General features: G+C 37.5%; 1 protein-coding gene across 1 annotated transcript in view; it reads left to right on the forward strand.

Annotated features, from left to right (window-relative positions):
• Positions 1-16,408: 16,408 nt before the first annotated feature.
• LOC139734173 (uncharacterized) overlaps positions 16,409-20,171 on the forward strand; it is a 39,371-nt gene continuing 35,608 nt past the window's right edge. The window contains exons 1-3 of the mRNA XM_071644978.1: positions 16,409-16,505; positions 17,382-17,593; positions 19,412-19,547. Coding sequence (XP_071501079.1) covers positions 16,409-16,505; positions 17,382-17,593; positions 19,412-19,547 — 445 coding nt within the window. The remainder of the gene's footprint in view (positions 16,506-17,381; positions 17,594-19,411; positions 19,548-20,171) is intronic.

Below are 20,171 nucleotides of genomic sequence, written 5' to 3' on the forward strand. Positions count from 1 at the left end.
TTGCTATTTAATGTACATATGTTCATCAATATTATTCAGGGCTCCATGGAAGACCACTATTTATTGGTGAATGGACTACCCTGACAAAAGATTAGAAATAAATAAATAAATAAATAAATAAAAAAGTTGTAATAAAGACATATATAATAAACTATCATAATATCACTTAAACATGTGGAAATAGCAAAGGAGCTCGACGTCATGCAATGATTGGATGACAACTACCTTCCTATCTTGTGATGTTACTGCGAAGATCTTTCGATCCTTTCCAATTTATCCGTGTCTTCTCCTTGAGCCTCGCTTATGCCCATGGAACCTCGAACAATTTCAGCGGCTGAACTGCATTTACAGTGCCTCCGTTGATGTCTGGCAAGTCTTTCTTGAGCTGTTGAGACACTTGGTTTTCTACATCCTTGATACATTAATTGCGAGTAAATAGGCATCCACAAGAAAAACTAAATCTTTACACCAAGGAAGGACAGAAACAAAAGAAAAACTCACCTGTGACTTTTTTTTTAGGTGGTTGCAAATCCATGTTTGCATGTTTTGTTGCTTTTTTGTTAGTACTCTGGGACCTTTTTTTTTATAGACCGGACTGGACCAATAAAAAAAATAAATGGCGTGTAAGTGTAACAACGAACCTGAGGCTAAAGTTTAACGCATAATGTGTGAGCCTAATGGGTATTTGCATATAGTAGAACGAAGGTACTCCTCACAGTGAGGACTGCAGACTGTAGACTAAAAACACAGAAGAAAATTGCTTGAATTTGAACGCTTTCTCGTTAATTCGAATGCAAATATAGCCTATAGTGCCTGAACATCACTGAGAATGAGGGCCGGAAATGGCGGCCAGTGTTATTATTGTGTAATCTATGGTGATGTTATAAAACGTTAGACTATGTAAACCAGCAGTTAGTCTAACGTGTTAAGCTTTCAATCAGGCTAATGATCAAAGGAATAAAAGTGCGTATAATAATAAGTTACAATTATAAATATTAAAAGACCCACATACTCATGTTTCGTCTTCATTAATAAAGTTATCCATTTTATATAAAAATTGATATAAGCATTGCCTAAAATCAGGTACCTATTACAAGAAGTAGCATTAAACTAAAGAAAAATAGCCCTTTTCATTTTTTTTCCTGTAAGCAATAGCGAATTGGCATTTCGAGTTTCTTCCACTACTAAAAAAACCCTTCAAAATCGTCATTCCACTTTAAAGACCCTATTAACTATTTGCGGATGAAACAAAACCCCAGCTTAGTGCTTCAAAATAGTGTTAAATGTGAGCTAGGGATAGAAACAACCAAACCAAAAATGTTACCCATTATAATCGATGTTACATAGAATGATTGATAATACATAATGTGAACAACAGAATTACTCAAATTATTTCTAGAATAAACCGTCTATATGGTTTATAGAGAAAAATAGTGATATTTCCTTGTATTTTAGGATTCACGGGGAAACGTATACTGCTGATCGACCTTTGAATATTTTGTTTTCTTTTAAATCACTACTCCAAATGGTAAACAGCGGCTTTTAATCTGAAAACATTTTTTTTTTTATTTTTTGCATACGAAGAAATGTAGATACAGAGAATGGTGTTATTGTTAGTGGAGATTGATATAATCATTATTATCATTGATAGTCCAGTGAAAAAAATTGTTTCTTTTTTGTGTGGAAAAGTCACAAAGTAGGAAATCGCTCTACCTTATGTTTTGCAATAACATACGGATGACATCCTGTGCATATGTGGGGCCTAATAAATAGTACATAAATTATAGAAAATTTGCATGTCGATAGGATATACGTCAAAGATTTCACTGAAAACAGATATGTTTTGGTTGCATTTCAATCTTTTAATCCCTGAGAGTAACCCTGAAAGGCTTCTTATAGATATAATTCTGCTTTTTATGTCCAAAGAGAGACAGTTCGCTAGAAGTATTTTGAAGTTACATGCCTCGTAGCATACTTTGTGTAAGGATTATGTATGTTATGAGCATTATAACTTTTGCCATTTGTTCAATTGTGCAGCTCAATTGTGAAAGGAACCTCCATAAACTCGTTACCTTGAGCTAGGATTTAATATTGCTGGCACTGTGATGGCCTGTTTGTTTGATTGTTTATTCACCGCAAAATCACAAAGAGTAAGAATGAAACAATACAACTGGAATAGAAAATTTGAAGATTGCTTTTCTCAGCTCGACCTTCGTTGTCGTGCTGGCTTTCCGAGGCGTCCGGTTTGACATGAACAATCACATTTGCAATTCCGTACGATGAAATCAATGAAACGATTACGTGAAGACGCTCACAAACATGCGCATTCATACCTACACATCGATTATACAAACACAGTATTGATACATCAGTTCATCAACAAAAACGATATTACAAGAAGCCAGTTAAAATGTTCTCCTTCTCATCCCGACTGCTAATATTCAATCCCCACCCATACCCCTCCCGATAAATAGAAATACCTGATCACGTATCGTTACATCTTATGCAAAACCTTATCATACAGCTCACAAGTCATAAAGCCTATGAGTTATACAAGCTCACGAGTCATAACAGCCCATTAGTTCCACACTAAGCTAGCAAGGCCCACGAGACCGACACATTAAGCCCCTTGTTGTATCTGTCGAACTCGTGGGCATTTTTTACCTAGTGTTGAACTCATGGGCTTAATTTGCCTAGTGTCGAACTCATGGGCTGTATGACTCGTGAGCTGTATGACTCATGGACCTGTTTTAAATGTTGAACTCATGGGCTGTATAACTCGCGGGAGTCGGTCTTGTGGGATGACCCCAACGAATCATTTGTTATTGTCGTATACATGTATCATTCATTCGTTGTAATGAATATAAACTATTAATGCCATTAAGACGTTTTGTCTCATTAGCTAAATTTGAAGAGTTTGTTTGCAAAAACTGATAAGTCCATTTTTGTCAAATGGAGATATTTGCGATTAAAGGTCAAGAAAAATATAGAGAATAATAAGAAAATGTTTGCTTCTTTTGACCATAACTTCAGAAGTGAACCTTTACATGTAATGACCAATATATCATATAAAAGATATTATTTTGAATTTTATGATAGAGACCGTACTTCAAAATCTTCAAAAATGGACTTTTTGGTTTTTGCAAACAAACTCTTCATTTCTTTTCAAACGATCACAATTCAGCTAGATCATTCACTGGGAAAAAAATCTGTTTCTGTTATTTCAATATTGCTATTATTATTATTATCATTATTATTGTGGAAGATTCACTAAGTAGGAAATTGCTCGACTTTATGTTTTGCGATATTGATGGTCTCCTGTTCCTATTTAGGGCCTATGAATAGTATAGAGATTGCAGAATATTTGCATGTCGCTAGGTTATGATATGAAAGCTCTATATGCCAAATATTTCATTGTAAACAAATATAGTTTAATTGCAATTTAATCTTCTGACCTATGAGAGTAACCCTGAAAAGGCTACTTAGGTATAATAGGGCCTACTATTTTCATTGTCCATAATATAGAGACACGAGACAGATCACAAGAAACGAATGTCTCGTAGCCTACTTTGTGTAAGGATTATGTGTGTTATGAGCATTGTAACTTTTGGCAGTTGTTGAATTGTGCAGCACAATTGTTAAAGCAGTCTCCATAAACTCGTTACCGTGAGCTAGGATTTAATATTGTTGGGACAGTGATGGCTTGTTTGTTAGTTCGTCATTCACGTAAAATCACACAGTAAGACTGTCAAAATACAACTGGAATAGAACATTTGAAGATTGCTTTTCTCAGCTCGACCTTCGCGGTCGTGCGGGTTTTCCGAGGCGTCCGGTTTGACATGAGCAATCACATTTGAAATTCCGTAAAGGCCGTGTCACACCAGCCTTGCGTGCGACTTCCGAAGAACATTTTTGCTATCCGGAGGTCCCCGCAGATGACCCGCACATGACAGTACCTAGCATGTATCTCAAAAGTAGTTACCCGGAGGTGCGCACGCTGGCTATATTTACCCGCTGCCAAAAAAAAGGCCCTGTCACACCAGCTAAGCGGGCTTATTGCGTATGGGGATTTTTCAGCACGCAGAATAATTTCTGCGGCCGGACAAGGTTTAGGGTGAGTTTGGCGTGGGTATTACATGATAAACGCGTGATACCTAAGTCCTTCTTGCGTGTATTCCGTTGAGCTGCATGTTAGGCGCGTGGGTGTCACGTGATAGCTTCGTGATAGCTTCTTTTATGTCAGTTACGGGCGACAAACGGGCTCTGCGAAGTACCTGCGCCACAACTGCGTGTTATCTGCGTACTAGTCGCCTGCGAGGTGAGTGCTAGCCTGAACAATAGGCTGGTTCGAGTGGATGGGCAAACAATCATTTGTCAACTAGCAAGAAGTGAAGATGCCCCGTAGACGGAAAGTGCACAAGGGCAGAGAACGTCCAGTGGATGGACAGCCACAAAGCCCGGAAGATTAACAGCAAATGCATCAAATTGCTGCTGAAGTCCATTCGGCGGATGAAGTCCTGTCCGAAAGGGATCAGGTAGTCCTCGACGCCACAGAGGACAGAGGACAAAGAAGAGAATGAGCCCACAAATGGCACGCACTCCCTTCACATAGGCATAGATCAGCGGGCAACTTACCTACTTCAAGTGGGTCAAATGCCTGTGAATTGCGGCGGCTACGGCCCTCCTACGGGTGTTCTGCGTGGAACTCTTCGGGCAATCCTCGCGACTCATCCGGAAATAGTTTTGGTCATGCTCAAAACTTTGCTGCGGGAAAATTGGACGAGCGTGCGCACCTTCGGGCAACTAAGGACGAGATAAGTGCTAGGTACTGTCAAGTTCGGGCCAACTGCGGAGAGCTCCGGGTAGCAAATTTGTTTCCCCGCAAGTCAAGCCGCAAAACTTCCCCAGATACGGTATGACAAGGCCTTGAGCATGCTCAAAACTTGTTCCGGAAGAGTCACGGGAGTTGCCCATAGAGGTACGCGCAGAACACAAGTAGGAAACCCTTACCGGTAGCACCTCACAGGCAACTCCAAAGCAGGTACTTCGCAATCCCCGTAAGTCGCTCGTAACAGAAAATGGATCGGTTTCAAAGCTCTCACGCGAGTCACACGGAACGCACGCAAGTAGAAGCTAAGTAGCACGCGTCTAGTAAGTAAGAAACAAGTGCGAAAATTGCAAACATTCTTGTCCGCCCGCGGAAAATCTTCTACGTGCTTTAAACTACCCCCTCGCCACAAGCCCGCGTAGCTTGCCCGGACAGGTGTGACACCGCCTTAAGATGCAACAAATACATAAAGACGCACGCAAACATACACATTCATACCTACACTTGATTATAATCATACGAATACATTATTGATATATCAGTACATCAACAAAAACGATATTACAAGAAGCCAGTTGAAATTTTCTCCTCCCCATCCCGACTGCCAATATTCAATCCCCACCCACACCCCTCCCGATGTATATAGGTATACCTGATCACATATCGTTACATCTAATGCAAAACCTTGTCATTTATTGCGCTCCTAAATTAATTTGCATGACGGTTGGGATGTCAATTCTAATGGAAAACATGGAGGCCTCACGATATAGGCGAACACGGTTACACAATATTCTGTACTTGGTTTGACAGAGATAGCTTTCTACAGGAGTCTCGTATGAAAGAGTGTTGATTTGACACAAAATCAGATTAACCCAATAAATAATGAGCGCTATAGAATCAGTCAGACGTTCAAATACCATGAGCAAGGGAAGCTTTTTAGTGGCATGCGTTTAAAGACTCCTAATTCAGCGTCAGATAAATAACGTGATTCGAAATATACATATACAAGTGTAGGACTAATTCTCAGGATAATTCTCCGTCCTGTAATCTGCAAGTGAGTCACACATGTTTGAAACATCTTTTCGCAACACAGTTTTTATGATATTCCATATCTCATCACATGTATTAGCAGATGATAACTTTTAAGCGAAAACAACATTGTTTCTTTTTTTAAAATTATTTTTAAGGTCTCCGTACTACACAGCTTCCTTTACTTAATCCAATAACAGAATCTGTAAATCTGTATAATTTATAATTTCATATCATATAACTTTAACACATTAAGCCCCGTGTTGTATCTGCCGAACTCGTACGCTGTTTTTACGTAGTGTCGAATTCATGGGATTTATTTACCTAGTGTCGAACTCATAGGCTGTATGACTCATGGACCTGTTTTCATTGTTGAACTCGTGGGTGTCCGTCTAGTAGGATGACCCCGACGAATCATTTTGTTATTGTAATAGATATGGTATCATTCCTTCGTTGTAAGGAATGTCGTTAAGACGTTTTATCTCATAAGTTAAATTGCTTGTATCAAACTATCACAATTCAGCTAGATCATCCACAATGAAAACATTTATTATCATTATTATCATTATCATTAATATAATTAATATTACTATTATTATCATTATTATCACTATCATTATTATCTTTATGAAAGCTATGTAGAAATTGATTATTATGACCAATTGTTTTTGATAATCAAAAATACAAATGGATGCGTCTGAGGTCTGTGCCATGATACAAAATTGAAATTGAACATGGAAATTGAAAACAAAGATGAAAGACTTCGGAGACGGTTCTCCGACTATACGACGGGTATAATATGCCCTTTGAATGTCTTAAGGAATCATTGTGTAAAATTGAATAATTCAAATTAATTTTCATATTGCTACGCCTCCTCCATTTCTGTTTCTACCTTTTCGTAAAACTCAAATGCCGTCAATGCATATCTGTTCATCACATATCGAATCATCAAGCCATGTTAATTCAATAATATGAAAATCATTCTGACTGAAAAGGAGCTTTTGAAGAAGAAGAAGAAGACTGTATACATTCAGCTGCAAAATCTTCAAGCCCTTTAAGTCTAATTAATTATATTTCAAACAATTATTCGGAATACATTGTGAATAAGATTCCGTTTTTGCACCGTTTGTGTAATAGCCATTGATTGTATCGACTAACTCCATACCATTCAAATTCATGAAATTCTTCCGTCGAGATGTTCTCCTTGCAACTATTTGACAAATTGCCTTACATCGACGTAAATAAGGACTGAATTGATCAGTGTTTTAGTAGTAGCCACGATAAAATGTCATGGGCGTACCCGTACCCATTCGAAGGTTCGAATCCTACTCGAGTACGTACGCCCATCACTGCCCATGTTTGTTTGTTTGTTTTTTTTATTATGGCTATCAATATACTACTAAAGCACTTCTCAATTCAGTGCTTATTTACGTCGATGTTGGGCAATTTGTCAATCAGTTGCAAAAACTATCATCCATGAAACTAACTGAGTATTTCATAGAGTATTGTGAGCATTCCCAGTTTTAGAAATTCGCACACTATAATTAAAACCCCACGGACGTGGGGAACCACATCTCAGTCGCTTGGTTTTCAGATTCTCATCTTTTTTGGAAACGCATTGTCAAATTGACACCCCTGTTAGCAAGGTGTGTTCTCTCTAGGGTGATGGAATAATTCACTTCCACAAATGGCTACCAGCCCCGCCCCCTTCCCCAGAGAGACGCTTCTTGTTTAAGATGTTTCGAAAATTCTCTTATTTGAGGAGTTTTGGGTCTCAATGGGGCCCTAAGGCTGGGCAGGATGAATTACTAGTACCAGCAAGGGATTGTAATGATGTGTTTTTTTTTTCGTATGGGCACATGTGTGTTGCAACATGTTTGCGTGTTTGTTAATTTGTTTGTTTGCTCTTTTTGTTTGTGTGTGCATACGTGCGTATTTGTGAATGTGTGCGCATACGTATGTAGGGCCTACTGTTAGAAAAAAATGGAATGCGCAAAACATATCCTTGGGAAAGGGAGTGTTTTTACATAAATTCTACCGTGGCGCCGAGGGGAGTCAGACAGTTGACAGTCCATAGGACGAGAAGGTCTTTCCAATCTTTGAGTTCTCTCTTGTCAGCGGCTCGCTGCCCAAGCTGTGTTCATCGTCATGGCTAGAAGATTCATCGTCAGCTTTCTGCTCCTATCTCTGACATCTGGTATGCATGCTCCTTTCCATATCATCATTTTGTTTCTACCCTGAAGAAGTATATCTAGTCTATTCAAATGACAATTTCATATTAGCCGAGTCAGAAACATTGCATTTTCTCTTTTGCAATAAATTTAGCTACGATCGCAAAGTTTTGTACCAGGCTCTTGGTATTGCCCAACGGGTAATCTGCCTTTGAAGAACCAGTCAGAAGCCCAGATATTCGTTATAATTTGAAATGATTTGTGATTTTTCTACCTTATGTTAAGGTCTTATTTAGGGTTGGACTCATCACACATATTCTAAAATTTCAAAGAAATCACATACAATTATGCAATAAATCTGGAAGTACACCTCTCATCACATTTTGTTTTTAGATGATGTGAATCTAGGGTCATTTTAATGATAGTTCATTATACAGTAAGCATTTCATCACTGGCGGTGTATGACTTGCAAGTTTAAAGTTCTCTTCTTCTTTTTTTTTCATTCTCTATTCGAATACTTATACCCCTGATTTGTTTGTGTGTGTGTGTCATTGCACATTACGATGTTCGCATTATGCTGGGTTTTATTTTCCCGTAACTTTATTTGGAGTTGGATGAAATCAATCTAAATATCTGTGTATGACTGCATTCATTTTCAGTTGCTGTTTTTCTTAATCCAATACTTATTTACCAATTTGAAAATGTTTAAAGATTTTTAATATGTGAATTATATATAATGAATTTGATCATATGTACATTTTACATGAGGGTGTGTGCGATTTCTCTTCTGTTGATGCCTTATCTTTGTTTTTAAAGTTAGTGTTATCAATTTTTATGATGATGTAATTATAGTGTGGCATTTATTTTTTTTTTTGGATGGGGTGTCAATATAAATCAGTTGTTGCGTAAAGTGACAGTTTGTTTTATTTCTTTTCCTTATGTCTCCCTGTAAAGTTGTAAAGCTGTAAAATTTAATGTAAACTAAATATGGTTAGTCTTTGGACTTTTATTTGGTGTTTTATTTGTAATAAAACCGAAATTGAATTGAATTGAATTTCAATTCTTTCAATTTATGATGTTTCCTGCGGAGGCATTTGACGAAGATTACCCTCGCGACTCGGAAGACCAAATCTTGAAACTGCTGAGTTCTCATTCATGTAACTAGATTAAAGTACTTCGATAATTTGGGGAAAGACGACACCAACCCTGGCTCCCAATATTTGAAGAAAATTGAGTGTATAACATAATCTCATGGCTGAAATTTATTACGCCATTTTTCATTTTACTATTTACAAAATAAATTTTCTTAATTAAAACTGAACTAAGGTTGTGTAGCATACTACAATTGGTATTACCGCTGTAGGATTGTTTTTCCCCGCAGGTGCATGAAATAACTTCGAATAGAGATTAACTGAACGCGGATTGTTTTTTCATTGTTATTTCTTTTTTACCTTATACAATGTATAAAGATATGGAAGGTCACAAAACGCCGTTTCGATGGGTAACGAACCAGGCACCTCAGGGTTGAGCCACAATAGCTCCGATGTTAATGAAAATAGATTACTTATAATCTCGAGCAATGCCAGTTAAAAATATCGTCAATGATATCCTGGTGAGGAGTGTCCTTGTTTAGGTCTGAGTGTAATCTCTCCGAAATTGAAATAATAATGTCTCCGCCAGATTAGTTTCCCCAATAATAAGTTACATTACGAATCTCTCAGACAGCGCTGTCCTTCAATAATAAAGGGTTTATAGTGACCTCGTCTACAGCCACTATGTCTATTTTCCAGTTGGTCTACTGGCAAATCGTCTATTACCGATTCGTCTAATACCCATTTGGTCTACAACTTGTTTTGTCCAGTACCCATATTGTCTAATAGTCACTTTGCCCACTACCCGTACTGTCTAATACCCTACTCGTCTAAGGAGCATTTCGTCTACTAAACAATTGATCTAATAGCCAAATCGTCTACACTCACAATGTCTATGTGCCATGTCGTCTAATATCTATTTTGTCTACTACTAGTTAGTCTACTCCCACCTCGTCTACAAGTCATTTCGTCTACATTCACTTTGTCTAGTTATCATATCGTCCAACCCTTAGTTAGTCTATACCCAATATGGTCTATACCCATCTGGTCTACTCCCAACTCGTCTACTCCCAATTGGTCTACTCCCAACTGGTCTACTCCCAACTGGTCTACTCCCAATTGGTCTACTCTCTACTCGTCTACTCCCAATTGGTCTACTGCCAACTGGTCTACTCCCAATTGGTCTACTCCCAACTCGTCTATTCCCAACTCGTCTACTCCCAATTGGTCTACTCCCAACTCGTCTACTCCCAATTGGTGTACTCCCAACTGATATAGTTTTACTCTCAACAATTTACCCAAACTGATCATTTCCATCTGGTCATGCTAATAATGAATATACCACTTTGTCTAGTGTCCATTCCGTCTCACTGTCATGAACTGTTCATATTAAACCCTGCCCTTGATTAGCACAAAAATCAATATTACTATTAGACTATTCTAGTTGTTAATTATTCGGGATCCGCACATGCTGAATATAAAGACATACTAATCAATGGTGAGACATGACTATCTAGTCTACATTCTGGCCGTAAAATAACTAAATAATGATAAACTAGCTCAGTTACAACCCTCCATCACAAACGAATTGTCAGTCATACGTAACAGAATTACATTTCGACTGACCACCCCAGTCCACCCGTACCTCCATGTAGTTTGCAGGCACAAACCCTTGTTGGTCGTAGAGGAGTCTGCGCCAAGACTACTACACGTATATGCACCACTTCGGCACTGTCCCATAGGCCCTGTGTTGTAGCTTCTCCCAACCTTGTTGGGAGAGGCTGCAGTGCAGTGGTACGTGTATTAGTCTTGGCACATGCAGACTCCTATTACGACCAACAAGGGTTTGTGCCTGCAAACTAACCTCCATGCGCGTGCATGCATGCAGCGATCTTGGCGGGATGCGATTTTTTTTTTCCCGTAACCCTAACGCGTCGAAATTGCCAATTGTGTCACTTGAGCAAAGACTATCAGTGTGCTGGCTGGTTTTTGTACGCATGCGCGTGGACTTCGTTAGGTTCCTCACGAAACGTGTATTGAGTACATTGCAGGCAAGTAAATAATTCATCTTAGTAGTAGCTATATATTGTACATGAATCATATTTTTGTGTATATGTTTCAACCTTTTTTTGTGCATTTGACCGTTTACATACATCAGTACGTGGCAGACAGAATAAAGAATACTGATAATGTACTTCTAATGTGTTCCTTTTCATTTTTACCATACTTATGATTGTGTATCAAAGTTGAATGGATGGAGTGTTGAAGTTTGAACATATAAATGCTGCATGATTGCTTCTGATATAAATTACACATCCACCACAAAAATAACACAGCAAGTTTTTCACACTGCGACATTATCTTTTTTTCCTAAAAATTGTCATAATTAGAACATAAAAATTTAAACCAAATGGGGCACCAAGAGTGTTCAACCTATTTCACTGGGAAAAAAGAAACTGGATGAAGTAGACTTAAATAACAAAAAAAAAATATATATATAAGTAGTAGTAGATCAGTTGGGAGTAGAATAGTTGGCAGTAGACGAGTTGGGTGTAGACCAGTTGGGTGTAGACTAGTTGGCAGTAGACGAGTTGGCAGTAGACGAGTTGGGTGTAGACCAGTTGGGTGTAGACGAGTTGGGAGTAGACCAATTGGGAGTAGACGAGTAGGGAGTAGACCAATTGGGAGTAGACTAGTTGGCAGTAGACGAGTTGGGTGTAGACCAGTTGGGTGTAGACGAGTTGGGAGTAGACGAGTTGGGAGTAGACCACTTGGCAGTAGACGAGTTGGGAGTAGACCAATTGAGTGTAGACCAGTTGGGATTAGACCAATTGGGAGTAGACCAGTTGGCAGTAGACCAGTTGGGAGTAGACTGACTGGTTATTAGACTAATTGACTATTAGACAATGAGTTGTAGACTAATTGGCTATTAGACAAAATGAGCTGTAGACTATTTTGTTCATAGACCTTATGATTACTAGACGAAATGGTCAATAGACATAATGGGTGTTAGACGAAATGTGAATTAGACAAATTGGACATTAGATAAAATGGCTGTAGACGAAATGACAATTAGACTAATTGGCATATAGACAAAATGGTTGGTAGACGAGTTGGTAGTAGACGAAGTGAGTTTAGACGAGATGACATTAGACTAGGTGGACAGTGGACAGGGTGGGTGTAGACGAGGTGCCAATTTACCGATGAATATACAGTCAAACGTGCCTTAGCGACCTCCTGCCTATACCGGCCACATGCCGTATACAGCCACTAAAAGCCATTCCCTCCGAGAGAAAAAAAAAGCATATTATGCGGAAGGCACCTGTCTATGGCGACCATCTGTCTATAACAACCACTTTTTGGAAGCCTCCCTTGTAAGGCCGCAGCTAGGCAGATTTGACTGTGCAATATTGTACTTGAAAATGTTTAAAATGTAAATTATTTAATTTGATTTGTAGAGAAAATTAAAATTTTAACATAAAAATATAAATTATCACATTACAATGCTCTTCTTGAAGTTACAAGTAAAGACAATATTAGGAAGATTTGTTATTATGTTTTTGTCTATTTTTTCCAATTGTAGTTGTAAAATTTCTCAACTCAGCAAAATGGAGTCAACTTGTATCGCGATTTAAACTCTTTTTAATATCGATGTCTGTCTGTCTGCCCTCTCTCTCTCACTCACTCTCTCTCTCTCTCTCTATATATATATATATACACACATATATATATACGTATTTATATAATACACACACATGCAGTGCGTATAATGTACTATTATGAATAGATAATCCAACTTTACAAGGATTTTGTTTCATATTGACAGCTATGGAGAGCTCAATGTTGGTTGTGAGGAAAGGAAAACTCGTCTTCTTTCGACTGATAGCTATTCTGTCGATAATGTCATGCATGACGGAACACATAAAATTATTTGACGACACTGACAAATTGCACTTTTTCCTAGTTTGTGTTATCCTGAAGGAACAATTAGTGTCTCACTGAATGGATGAGATCTGTCAATAAAAGTGGTCAAATTAACAAGACAGCCTACACTACTGCAGTTTTGTGTTTAGGGTTTTTTTCCGACCTTTTATCGTTCATGACCTTTAACACTGCCACGTTGTCGATAACTTTGTTACTTCCAAAAAGACTAACCCATAATCGATTTTTTTTTTCTGTGTACTAAATATGAACCGATATACCGGGTGTCCCCCCCCCCCTAAAAAAAAAAAAAAAAAAAAAAAAAAAAGCGGAACGGGGGATTTTCAGTACCTTACGTTCTAAAAGTGATATATTCAAAAGAGCATGTTCCGCAAAAGACAATGACATAAAAATCATAAGATTTGGTTCAGGACTTTTTATTCTACGCCAATCTCTGTAACTGCAGTCATTTTCAAATTTCGCTGGATTTTTGCGACGTATGAGATAATAATTTGGGTGCGACACGCGTTCCATGAGGCTAATTGTGTAAGCTTGTTGATCATGTCAAGAAAAGATACAGCTTTCACATTAGGCGCGGGGCAGGAAAAAAAAAACAGTTTGTGTGTGTGTGTGTGTGTGTGTGTGTGTGTGTGTGTGTGTGTGTGTGACTGCATTTACAGAAATTGGCGCAGAATAAAAAAGTACTGAACCAAATTGAATGATTTTGGTATCGTTGTCTTCTGCGGAAGATGCTCTCTTTAATGACTTCAAAATCTATATCACTTGAAGAACGTAAGGTACTAAAAATCCACTGTTCCGCTTTTTTGGGACACCCGGTAGCCTATATAGAATATAAACCTGCATTCGTACAGGCTTATCTATTTTATGGCCACTTTCATCGACAGCTCTAATCCACTCGGTGAGACATTTATTGTTCTTTCACGATAACAGTCAAGTTCGAAATGCAACAGATTAGTTAACATAGTTGGTTACCAGTGGAAAGTGGAAGAGTTCTTTCCGTGCAACCAACATTGTCCTCTCAATAGCTGGAAATTATGAAATATTAGCCCTCCAAAGTTGGAACACAATTATTTGATACGCACTTATACATATATGTATGTATATATACATATACTTTTACACACACTGAATATTGTATATAGATATATACATATACATATTTATTGTGTGTTATATCATATATGATATTACCTCTGACTACAACATATAACGATCAAAAGATAATTGTATTTCAAATGCTAAAATGGAAACAAAAGAGGAAGAGAGAAAAAGAGAAGTACATTTTGAGAAATCGTATATATAATTATATATATATATATATATATATATATATATATATATATATACACTCAACAGAAAAAGTAAGTTCCCCCTAGCATTTTTGGATGTATCTCAAAAAAATATTTTATCGATTTTCATAATTCAAACGGAACTGGATAAGGAATTTTATAACTCATAACATGAGTGGCACGTCATTGCCACCAGATATCATTATTGGTGTGAAAAAATGCATTTTATGTCAAAATGCATGGAAGCAAAAGTTGCACTTTAGTGATTTGTAATGACTTTTACACAAATAATCAAACAAGCACTCATGATTCTGAACATTTAAGCATGGTTTATTGCATATTTTCTATCTCTTTCTTTTCATGAGCATACGGTGTAGTATTTGATAATTGATATGTCCACCATCCGCTTCAATGACCAGCCGGCATCTCTTCCTCATACTCTTAACTAAAGTTTTCATGACGCAAATCTCTCGTTTCAAGAGGCTACACCCCCGTTAATAATGCCAGTGTATATCTTGGCAATCAATGACTTAAAAACCAAAGATATAATTCAATTCAATTCAATTCATTTTATTTCCATACTTCTCATTTGTGGACATTATAACAGAACTCAAACAAGTTCTTTCACCTTGTAAACAATGTGCAAAACACAACAATATACATGGTGATAACACAGTTCCCCCTGTTTCTTGACCCTGGCCTAATCTAAGCATCAGTCATCGCCACAGCGCCAGGGGGGGGGGGGGGGGCACCCGCGAGAGGAGGAGATTGTTTTGGTTTTGGCATGCGCTATGTAGCTCCTTGGCGTGTGTGTGTGTGTCGACAAACTTCTACAATGCTCTCCTTCTTATTCCTGTATTTTCGTTATTTATTGGTCAATTTTTTTCGTTCGAAATGTAAAATGGATGACCATAGAATTTCTCAATAGAATATAAAATTGAAAACTTTAGAAAGGATAGAGAAAATTGAGTTCACTTTGAATGGTCTGCCACAGGCAGATATCCTTATCATGCTCTTACGTAATACCTTAGCTGCTGGAGTCTTTAAACCCTGGCTTGGCCTCCAGGTTTGTCACGCCTGAGCAGAAAGTTAATTTGCAATGGACAAATACTTCGACTCCCAACTCCCAAACGAATAATCTTTAGCGAGGTATAGCACCCCATGAGCTTCGTGGAAGTGGGGTCTCGCCTCAAACGAGGGATTGACGGCATGGTACTTAGCGCTGCTCAATGTTGACCCATGCTCTCTGCAAGATGCGCTGAAATTCTTGCAGTGAAGTGTCTTCTTTCACCTTCTTGCTCACTTTCCGCTTAATGATATCCCAAAGATTCTCTACTGGATTACAGTCAGGAGATCTTGCAGGCCACTCCATACGTTCGATGCTATTTCCCTCAACAAACTAGTCTACAACTTGAGCGCATGATGCAAAATGGCCATAGGCACATTAATGTCATCAACCCAAATTGGAATTACAAATCACATGGCTTCTACCAACATTTTCATATTGAAAAGGCTATTGTTTAAAAGTATGCCTATAATCTGTTTAATAGGGAAGCACATTGTACCTGTAGAAATTCCCGAGAGCTACACAATTAAAAAAGGTAATTTGCTAGCTTACATAGAAAATGTATACAATATGCTTCATATAGCCTGAAGTGCAACATTTTTTCCATGCATTTTGACATGAAATGCGTTTTTTTTACACCAATAATGATATCTGATGACAATGATATGCCATTCATGTTATGAGTAATGAAATTCCCTATCCATTTCCGTTTGAATTATGAAAATCCGTAAAATACTTTTTGAGATATATCCAAAAATGTTAGGGGGAACTTACTTTTTTTGCTGATTATACATATATATATATATATATATATATATATATATATATATATATATATATATACATATATATATATGTATATATATATATATATATATATATATATATATATATATATATATAATACATAATACATATTTCCAAACAAACATACTGTTTTCCATCCCTGTCACATAGCCATAGCTGAGGGTACCAATCCCGCGCAGATGGGCATGGCTGATGGGTCAATCACAATAGACCAGCTGTCTACCAGTTCTTGCTACCAGTATCCTAATTGCGCAGACCGGGCCAGACTGGATCAGAAAGCTGGTATGCGAAAGAGGAAGTGCTGAAACTTTTTTTTTTGAATAAAAGTCAAATTTCCTTTTCTCTTATAAAATATTAAACTAGGATAACTCATGAGCATTATTATAATATATCATAATATATAATCTGAAACGCTATGCGGAGAGTGCTTTTCTTATTTTCAACTCCTATTCTATAGTTAAACTTTCACAATGTTAAGACGAGACTTGGAGTTAATAATAATAATAATATAATAATAATAATAATAATAAGGTCTTATTTACCCAGGGTAGCCTCTTCAGTGTTGCCACTGTTCTACCAGAGGGCCCTGCTAGTATTATTACCCTAGCGTTGCCAGGTACCCATTTATACACCTGGGTATAAATTTTGTTGCAAAGACATCCCACCTGTCAGAACCCGTTTGAAGATTCACACTGGACTCAAATGCACGAGTGCCTCACCAGGCTTGCAGTATTGCAGAATTGTCCAATACTTCAAACAGAAATTCTATTCATGGCAAAATAGTAACGTAAATACGTCGATATCGGTCAATTTGTCAATCAATTGCAATGAAACCATCCATCGACGCAGGAATTTCAATAATTTGAAGAAATGCTGTTCCGTTTTTGTGTAATATCGGTTGAAGTATGATAGACCATGAAAAAGAACCACCCAAACAAACAAGCAAAATGATATTGTCAAACAAACAAACAAACAAACAACCGATTAAGGTTATATCTCTCTATGAAAACTCACAAAAGGTGGTATCCTAGAATCTACAGCCGACAGTTTACAACAATGCTGTCTTCAGATAAAAATTATGGGAGAAATAGATACCTGTAGATAAAGGTAATTCCTAACTGAAAACGAAAAAAAAAGCACACTTCTTGTTTGCCTCAGGAAACGGGCGTCGAGGGGCGTGGTGTGCGGCACGTGGCGATTCGTCACCATGGATACAAGTTAACTTTGGAAAAAAGAGACTTGTCTCTGGGATCATCACGCAAGGCAGGGCTGACCGTTACCGGCAGTGGGTGAAAACGTTCAAAGTTCAGTACTCAGTAGGCTGTAGTGGCGCCCTCTCGGACGTGAAGTCTACCTCTGGTACTTCAAAGGTATTTTCTTCTTTCAAATTCATTGATTATTATTTTATATTCTTTTTGCGGCTTCAGAATCACCTGATGTATAACTACAAAGATTTCATGAAAATCAACAAATTCCATGTGCCTGACTGACACATAAGAACAAATAAGGCATATCTCAATGCAACGTTAGGTCACCTTCCAAACACTTTGGAATATAAAATGTTACAAAATTAGATTAGCATTATAGATTTAATTACAAACATAATTTATGCAGATTCTGAAGGAAAAATAAAAGCCAATCGTATTGATATGAAATGGCTGTGAGTCAAACTGGTTAAAAACATTGAATAAAAAATAATGATAATAAATTGTTAAATAACAAGTGAGAAATCACTGGAAAGGGCCTTTTTTCTCTATCTGCTGATGAACTAACATAAAATGAAACCAGAAATGGTGTGTTTTGTGATCAGATCCTTCATCAAGAAAGGCAATGCAAAGATTTCGTTCTTTTCTGAAGAAGATTTGTTTTTATAAAAAGCTTATTCATTACAGATGACTGTTTTCGCACGTCCATAACAAAGACTTTGTACTTAAAATGTGATATCAAATTATTTTAAAAGCCAGTACCAATAACCAACTTATATTTCACCTTTTCACAAAGTGAATTGGGTCTTTAACTAGGATATTTTTTTCATCAAGGAGGAGGGGAGGGGTTAAAAAACACGCAGATAATCTCTTATGTATTCTCATTAGAGGTTAACGAGAGGTGGGATTAGCATGTGGATGATAAAAATAAATCAAAATTCTCGTGTCGTAATGTGAGTTTATCCTTTATTGATCGTTTTTTGTTTAAAGGACAAGTTCACCTTCATAAACATAAGGATTGAGAGAATGCAACAATATTAGTAGAACACATCAGTGAAGGTTTGAGGAAAATTGGACAATCGATGCAAAAGTTATGAATTTTTAAAATTTTTGTGTTGGAACCGTTGGATGAGGAGACTACTACAGCTTGTGAGTCATATGCGTACAACAGTATAAAGAAAATGTAAAGAGAATTCAACATATTTTCACTTTTTTTCGCACAATAAAAGAGCACTTGACTTGCCTCTTCCTAAAGGCAGGGGGAATAATATCACCCATAACATTTGTCGGTAACGAGTCGGGGGAATGTGTACTTTTTTTCAAAACATGACATTTTGTGAAATTCTCTTTATATTTTCCTTATATTGTTGTACGCATGTGACATCTAAGTTATTCACAGACTGCAGTAGTCTTCTCATCCAGCGGTTACTGCACAAAAACTTCAAAAATTCATAACTTTTGAACGGATTGTCCGATTTTCCTCAAACTTTCAATGATGTGGTCTACTGATATTGCTACATTCTCTCAATCCTTATGTTTATGAAGGTGAACTTGTCCTTTAATGTAGTATCCACGTCTCAGAGGATGTGAAAATTTCTAAGGGCATGGGTAAAGGGGGGTGGGGTGGGGTGTAATCCAACAACCTGCTTCCAAACTGCATCCGGACTATAGGGAACACTCCTTCTCGAAGTATCTTGCTCACTATTCAATCCGACTCACATGCACTCTTAACCATGAACCCTACCAGGCTAGAGCTGGGTCCTACCATGGGCTAGTATATAGCAACATGGATCAACCCATAAAAAGTTTATATTGAAGGTTAGTTTGAATTCTCCTAATCTACCTAACCAATTTGTCGGCCCGATGATGATGATGATGATACTGTTTGCATCTCTGCGTGTCTGTTTGCGTTTGTGTGTGTGTATTTCATTGTTTATTAGTTGTTCATGCAGTGCTCATGTTTTCCTTTCATTACTTGTGCAGATATTCCAGGGAAACAGAGACATGAACACAAAGGTTACCAACATGTTCCCTAGGCCAGTCTATGCATGCATCGTCCGAATTTTGCCACTTACTTGGAACAGTCACTGTAGCATGAGATTCGACCTGCTTGAAGACGGTATGCCATCTGACGTACATAATTGAATGTAATGTAAACACAGATGAACTGAATATGCGTTAATGTAATGTGCATCTTTTTTGGCTTTATTCTAATAGTTTTATTGTCAAGACTCCTGAATTGAGTCTGAATAATAAGTTAAGCAAATGTGACCCTGCACCACAAAACAAACAAAAAGTCGCCAGATATGAATTTTTACTTAAGACCATATTCTGAAAGAGGAGACCTTAAGATTTAAAATGATGTATACCTCAAATCAAATGGACTCTCCTAACCTATCTAAATATTGAAAAGAAAGCACAAACTCGGGAAAAGTGTGAACTGAGAAAAGAGGCTCTGAAGTAGTGTCTTTTCAAGCGCTTAATCTTTACCAAACTGTGCTGGTTGTGCGATGAATGGGACAAAACATAGGAAGTAAACCACCTGACTATCAATAATGAAGGGATTATCAGATTGAATTGAAATTAAGCATGCCTCATTAACAAATTATGTCCATACTTAATGCCATCTTTCAAAGCAGTAGCACTATCCTCTTAAAAGTTATTAGAGTTGAAAGTGAAGAGTGTGTACAAGGTTTCTCAGAAACGAAAAAGGGACTCCAGAGACACGCCTAATCACACTATT

This window comes from Diadema antillarum, unplaced genomic scaffold, assembly GCF_040938485.1.
Source record: "Diadema antillarum isolate AM-2024a unplaced genomic scaffold, OU_Dant_1.0 seq00000512_RagTag, whole genome shotgun sequence".
NCBI classification, from domain to species: domain Eukaryota; kingdom Metazoa; phylum Echinodermata; class Echinoidea; order Diadematoida; family Diadematidae; genus Diadema; species Diadema antillarum.